The 7579-nt window shown below is 43.4% G+C and overlaps 1 protein-coding gene across 1 annotated transcript in view; it reads right to left on the bottom strand.

Moving 5' to 3' along the window:
- SMC2 (structural maintenance of chromosomes 2) overlaps nucleotides 1-3983 on the bottom strand; it is a 48824-nt gene extending 44841 nt beyond the window's left edge. The window contains exons 1-2 of the mRNA XM_007953747.2: nucleotides 3816-3983; nucleotides 313-462 (exon numbers count right to left, since the gene is read on the bottom strand). Coding sequence (XP_007951938.2) covers nucleotides 313-462; nucleotides 3816-3983 — 318 coding nt within the window. The remainder of the gene's footprint in view (nucleotides 1-312; nucleotides 463-3815) is intronic.
- Between the last annotated feature and the right edge of the window lie 3596 nt (nucleotides 3984-7579).

Here is a 7579-nt window from a genome sequence, read left to right as displayed (position 1 = left end):
AATCATGGGAGAAAGAAGGGCTGTTTATGCACAGGGAGACAGCTCAGGGGGCAGGAGTGCATGGAGGGAAGGATACAGGGAAAAGGTACTATGGGGAGGAAGTGGGAGGGGAACTGTTGCTTTATGGTAAATTGTCATCAATGTCATGAGACAGTGTATGTGAGCTGCTGTCTGGAAAGTAAATTTGCTCTGTAAACTTTCACCCAGATCACAATTAAAAAAAAAAAAAAAAGAGAAAGGTATGTCTCAGGAATTAGCCAGTATATGAAGTGTTGATTATCTCTAGCCATGTTGTCAAAAGTAGTCACTCACCTGTCTTGTTATTGTGATTTCATCATGAACCTCGAATCCTAAAGGACTTTGCTTTTTGTCAGAATTATCAAAGGTGATGGACACTGAGGCTTTGGTAATACCAGCCTGTCCATTCTTGTAAACTAAATCTTGTAAATTAGAAGCCCGAACCTAAAATAGGAGAAAAGTTATCACTTACAAAACACCATATGGCAAAATGTAGTATTAAATATGTGCTTCTACTACTGGAAAACCTACCTATACTGCATCCATTAAACAGTCAAGGATAAGTAATTTTATCTACTAGCAAGGAATACCGGCAACCTACAATGGGCATCTCCCTCTACGGGACCTCCTCATCAACCCTGAACTGAATGGTTTTCTATTGTTTCTTGACAAGTGTCCATCAGAAAGATTTGCTGCTGTTGTTGTGGTTAGGTGCCATCAAGTCAGTTCCGACTCATAGCAACCCTGTACAACAGAAGGAAACATTGCTTGGTCCTATGCCATCCTCACAATCATTGCTCTTTGAGCTCACTGCTGCAGTGATTACGTTAATCCATCTTGTTGAGGATCTTTCTCTTGTTCACTGACCCTCTACTTTCCCATAAAGGCGCTCTGGTGGTACAGTGGCTAAGGTACTTGGCTGTTAATCAAACTGTTGGTGGTTCAAACCCACCATGTGCTCTACAGATGAAAGATGAGGCAATCTGCTTCCATAAAGATTTATAGCCTCGAAAACATTATAGGGCAGTTCTACTATAGGGTTGCTATAAGTCAGAATTGACTCAATGATGGCAGTGGGCTAGATACTTTACCAAGCATGATGCCCTTCTCCAGGGACAGACCCCTCCTGATAACATGTCCAAAGTACATAAGCCAAAGTCTCATCATCACTGCTTCTAAGAAGCATTCTGGCTGTAGTTCTTTTAAGACATTCTTACGGCAGTACATGTGGTTGCTGTTGTTAGGTACAGTCAAAACGGTTCCGACTTACAGCTAGCTACCCAACACACGATGGGACAAAACAACACCTGGTCCTGCACCACCCCCATAATCACAGCTATGCTTAAGCCCACTGTTGCAGCCACTCTCAGCTCATCTTCCTGAGGGTCTTCATCTTTTTCACTTACCTGCTAACTTTCAAGTATGATCTCCTTCTCCAGGGACTGGCCCCTTCTGAAAGCATGTCTAAAATATGAGAGGTGAAATCTCACCATCTTCGCTTCTAAGGAGCATTCCAGTTGCACTTCACCCAAAGCAGATTTATTTGTTCTTCTGGCAGTCCTTGGTATACTCAGTATTCGTCACCAACACAGTAATTCAAATGCATCAGTTTTTCTTTAGTCTTCCTTATTCATTGCCCAGCTTTCGAATGTATGTGAGATGATTAGAAAAACTCATGGCTTGAGTCAGGTGCACCTTAGACTTCAGAGTGACATCTTTGCTCTGGAACACTTTAAAGAGATCTTTTGCAGTGGATCTGACGAATGCAATAAGTCATTTGATTTCTCAACTGCTGCTTCCATGGGCACTGATCATGGATCCCTGTAAAATGAAACTCTTGACCACTTCATTATTTTCTCCATTTATCATGAATTTGCTTATTGGTCCAGTTGTGAGGATTTTTGTTTTCATTATTTTGAGGTATAATCCATACAGAAGGCCATAATCTTTGATCTTCATCAGTAAGTGCTTCAAGTCTCCATCACTTTCAGCAATCAAGGTTGTGTCATCTGCATATCACAGGTTGTTAATGAGTCTTCCTCCAATCCTGATGCCATGTTTTTCTTCATATAATCCAGCTTCTCAGATTATTTACTCAGCATACAGATTGAATAAATATGGTGAAAGGATACAACCCTGATGTACTATCCTGATTTTAAAATACACAGTATCCCCTTGTTCTGTTTGAATGTCTGCTTCTTGGTCCATGTATAGGATACTCATGAGCACAGCTCAGTGTTCTAGAATTTCAGTTCTTCACTATGGTCCCTATGGGGCAGTTCTACTATGTCCTAAAGGGCTGCTTTGAGTCGGAATGGACTCAATGCCAGTGGATTTGTTTGTTCTTTAAATCTTCCCTTAAAAAGTTTGGTTGGTGCAGTGCCTAAGGCATTTGACTGCTCACGAGAAGGTTGGTGGTTCAAACCCAACAGCCACTCTGCAGAAGGAAGACTGGGCTATCTACTTCCATAAAGATTTACCGCCTCGGAAACCCAGCGGGGGTCACTATGAGTCCAAATCGACTTGATGGTGGGTTTTTGTTTTTTTTAAGAGAGAGTTTCCAATTTGTTATGATACACAGTTGAATGCCTTTGCAAAGTCAATTAAACACAGGCAAATAGCTTCCTTATATTCTCGGCTTTCAGCTAAGATCTATGACATTAGCAACAGTATCTCTTGTTTCACATTCTCTTCTGAATCTGGCTTGAATTTCAGGCCATTTCCTAGTATACTGCTGCAACAGTGCTTGAATTATTTTTAACAAAATTTTATCTGCACATGTTATTAATGGTATCGTTCAATAATCTCCATATTCTGCTGGATTACCTTTCTTAGGAATGGGCACAAATATGGATGTCTTCCAATTGGTTGGTATGTTATTTTTTGCCAACACCCATAATTCAAATGCATTAATTCTTCTTCAGTCTTCTATATTCAGAAAGATTTCAGGGAATTAAAGACCAAACCCACAGCTGTGGAGTACTTCTGACTCGTAGTGACTCTATAGGACAGAGCAGAACTGGCCCATAGGGTTTCCAAACGAATCAATCTTTACAAAAGCAGACTGCTACATTTTTCTTCCGCAAAGCAGCTGGTGAGCAGGATCTTTTGGTTAGCAGCTGAGCACTGTAACCACTATCCTACCAGAGTTCTCTTAAGGGAAGATTAAAAACAATAACAACAAGAAAAACCCATTGCCACTGAGTGGATCCCAACTCAAAGCAACCCTTTAAGGACAGAGGAGAATTGCCAAATAAGGTTTACAAGGCTGTAAATCTTTTTGGAAGCAGATTGCCTCATCTTTCTCCTGTGAAGTGGCTGATGGGTTTGAAATACTGACCTTCCAGTTAGCAGCTGAATATTTTAACCCCTATACTATCAGAACACCTTAAGGAAAGTGTCTGAGAAATTCACTATTCATCAACTCCCCTTAGTAGCAGGTCCTCTAAAGGCATTACAGTGCTGGGAGTAAAAACAGACACTCTAGAGTGAGATGCTTTAAGTAAGAATGTCTGAGTTTGAGTGTTTCTCCATAATGTCATAAAAGAATGAATCTTTTCAGACCAATTTCTTGACACAAAGTTTCTACTTTCTTATCTAAAACAAGAATGGAATGATAATAGTACTAGTCACCTTAAAGAGTTACAGTGAGATATAAGATTATTCACATAAAGTACAATACACAATATTTAAATATTAAAACAAAAGACAAAGAGAAAATAACTGCAACAGTCTCTAAGTTTGAAGACAACTTCCTCACCAAACTTAAATTCACATAAATCAGATTATACTTATACCTGAGACAAGTTGGAAATGCCCAGCAAAAAGCAGATAGAGTCCAGTATGTTGGATTTTCCACTACCATTTAAACCAGTGATGGCATTGAAGAGGGGATCAAAACCGTTGACTTCAGTCCTCTGAGCATAGGACTTGAATCCCTCCAGAATGATTGACTTAATATGCATCTTCACTACTGCCTTCCACTGGTGAACCCCTGCTAGGATCAAACAGGTCACAAACCAGTTCTGTACAAAGCAGAAATGACAAACTGTGAATGGAATACAAATTTGAGGTTCATACTGAATGTGAAAGACAAAAATAGAGGAGTAACTGCCCAGACTAAATAAAAGTCACTTTCCACGCTATCTCTCCTGATGTAAAGATCTCTTTCCCTCCTTAAAATCATGCTAGAGTTAACCACGACCTGGAAGTAAATTAACCCATTGAGCCTGGAACCCAAAGCCTTTAGCACATCACCTATCTACTTTTCCAAATACGCCTTCCACCTCTATCCTTATCAGGCTTAACTTTTGTCATGGTCGGACCCGACTCATAGCGACCCCTCCTTGGATCTCCGAGGCAGTTATCACTACGGAAGTAGATTGCCCCATCTTCTTTCCGAGGAGTGGCTGGTGGGTTTGAACCGCCAGCCTTCTGGTTAGCAATCAAGTGCCTTCGGCACTACGCTACCAGAGCTCCTTGGCTTAATTAGATTACCGATTATTTCATATACCATCCCTTTCCTCGTAAAGTGCTCTGTCCCCCCCAAAATAACACAATCCTAGCATGGCACACGCTACTGCACCGGCGATTTTACTCCAAAGTTCTTGACCTCCCTACGTAAAACGCATCCTCTCACCCTGTTCTCTTTTTCCTCATTTCACCTAAGGCTGCCACTAACCAGTATTTTTCTGTCCTACTCATTATAATGTAAGGATCTTCGCCTACTTCTCCCGCTGTATATCCAAATAGTGACTTACTCATGGAATGGACCAGTAAATACCAGATAAAGCCCATATATTCCCCAGACTGTGACATTTACTCGGGCTGTTCTCTTGCCTCACCAGGCCTTTCTGTCAATACTTCCTCACCCTACTCTGAAAGTGCACAGAAATAAGGCTTCCTGCCAGGGACCCTTTAACCCTAATTCTCATCTGAGACCTCCTCCTTGCTACTCCTTTCTCCCACCCACATTTCCCGCCAGGTCCAACCGGCCGCGAGCACGCACCTGACTCGTCGCTGCCTCAGGCTCTGGGCCACTGGCGCCCGGAGGATTCCCTCAAGTCACAAGTGTGGCGCGCGGGCTAAAAATGCCCGGCTTCGGGCTCTAGGCAGCAAACTCTACCATAGCGGCCCCAACACTGGCCCTGAGCGCAGAGCCGGTGCCGGAACTATTTATTTCTTTGAATTTCGGCGCGAGTGAAGGACCCCACCTCCACAGCCTATTTCCTTTGCTGCCGTCTAGAAGTTGCCTGATTTCCTAGTTCCATCTTTTAACTACAATCGAGGGATCAATGAGACAAGGAGATTGGAAAGAAAGTTCTGGTAATGAGGGCTCCGGCTATGCGGCGCTGATCGCAAGGCGAGTAAAGCAGCAGGTGGTATATATTGATACGCGGATCCGGCACATCTCGGGCAGACCTAGGACTCAGCCTCGGGGCCTGTGCCAGGGCAGCCCCGCCCCGCCGCGGGCCGCGCTCCGGAAGCTCCGCCTCTTGGAGGGCCTGCGGAAGGCTCTACTGCGGGCTGCTGTATTCTCGGCGCGCCAAGGTGGGGAGGCTGGGAGTATGAAGATTTTTCCCTTGGGTGTCTTCGCTCTTTGAATAGTCAGAGTCTCCTTTGGTTGGTCCTGATTCCTCAAAAACGGAAGATGCACTTTGTTGGCGCAGTGGAGGCGCAGGCCTCATGAGGACTCGTCGCGTTCTGGCTCCGCCTCCCGTCGGCTTCTGACGGGGCGGGCCTTTAATGCTCCGTTTTTTATAAGGCAAAGTGGTACTTGCCGCTTAGAGCCTTGCTGGGGCCTAAGAGATAAGTTTGTGGGGCCGAGAGTGGGTGCTTTACGGTAGTAGCTTACCAAAAGGACCTTGCTATTAAAGTAGATGTTCGCCTTGCATTGCGTAGCTATATATGATAACACGGTGGCAGAACTTTCCTGGGGATCTCGGAATTATTCTGGAAACCCTTTACTTTGGTGAATATTATTTACTGAGCTCTGTGTGCCAAGTACTTTTTAAAATTCTCGTAGCAACCTCACTAAATCCGTCTTCCTGATTGCAGTTTACACAATAGGTAAAGTGAACCACGAAGTTTAAGCAACTTGCCCAGGTAGTGAGTGGAGAAACCGGGAGGATTTCCCGGGCTGCCTGGCCCCTGAGACCGCGCACTTAAATACTTGCGCCCATGGCTGCATGTACAGAATCTAGCACTGTCAATAGCTAGTCCTGTTTACCAGTGAGTATTGCTCTTTAAGGGAGCGCTGGTGGTGTAGTGCCTGAGGCGCTGGACTGCTAACCAGACGGCTGGCGGTTCAAACCCACCAGCCACTCCTCGGAAGGAAGGTTGCGCAATCTACTTGCGTAGAGATTGTTGTTGTTGTTGTGTGCCGTCGAGTCGGCCCGACTCATAGCGACCCCTCCTTGGGTTTCCGAGGCAGTATCACTACGGAGGTAGGATTGCCCAACCTTCCTTTCGAGGAGTGGCTGGTGGGTTTGAACCGCCAGCCGTCTGGTTAGCAGGCAAGTGTCTTAGCCACTATGCTACCAGAGCTCCCTAATAAATGAAATATACTTAATGACTGAGTAGTCCATTGCCACAAGAGGGAGGTGGTATATAATGAAAATAAAAATAATTTTAAAAAGATTAATTCTTAGATGAAAAGTAATTCTTTGCCCTTTTGAAGTATGTATCAGGCAGGATTTGGTCAAAAAAACAAAACCATTTTTTGGCTATTTCAGTAAGGGAGTAATTTCATTTAGGTATAAGAAGACCGTGTGACCAATGTGTTCTTTTAGGGCATATATTTAAAGTTGTTTTCTTGGTCCCAGAATGGCTTTGCAGTCATTCACATCAATCTTAAACCACCAAGAATGGGCCCTATTTTGAAATACTTTGTCTGTTTAAGAGAGTAAAATAGTTTTGGGGTTTGTTTACTCTCATATGCTACCCCCTTTTATGAGATCATTCACAGTGGTGTCCTGCTCAACCAAACCCAAATTCACTGCCATGGAGTCGATTCTGACTCAGCAATCCCCATTGGGTTTCCTAGGCGGTGGGTAAATCTTCATGTAAGCAGACTGCTCCATCTTTGTTCTGCCAAGTGGCTGGTGGTTTCAAACCACTGACCTTTTGGTTAGCACTCAGATGCCTTAACCAGTCTACCACCACCTAACATAAGTTTAATTTTGTCTGCCATGATTCCTGCATCCCCTACATCTTACAGTTACTCATGTATATTGATTCTATCAAATCTTAGACATTTACTTTCAGCTATGTTCCCTTCATTACTTTGTGAGTAAAGAATGTTAATTTGCCCACAACTGACATTGTGAAGTAAACTGTTCATTGGGTGAAAATATAAGTGTTAAGACAGACATTATTATCCTTTGCACTAACTTTAATAGATAAATAACCAGCAATATACTTAAATGGATGAAAACTTTAATGCAAATATACTTCTAGCTTGTTTTAAGAATATTGTTGTTGTTGTTGTTGTGTGCCGTCGAGTCGGCCCCGACTCATAGCGACCCCTCCTTGGGTTTCCGAGGCAGTATCACTACGGAAG

Source organism: Orycteropus afer, unplaced genomic scaffold (genome assembly GCF_000298275.1).
Source record: "Orycteropus afer afer isolate SDZICR_OR568_19922 unplaced genomic scaffold, OryAfe1.0 scaffold00410, whole genome shotgun sequence".
NCBI lineage: Eukaryota > Metazoa > Chordata > Mammalia > Tubulidentata > Orycteropodidae > Orycteropus > Orycteropus afer.
This window is presented reverse-complemented; position numbering and strand designations above follow the sequence as displayed.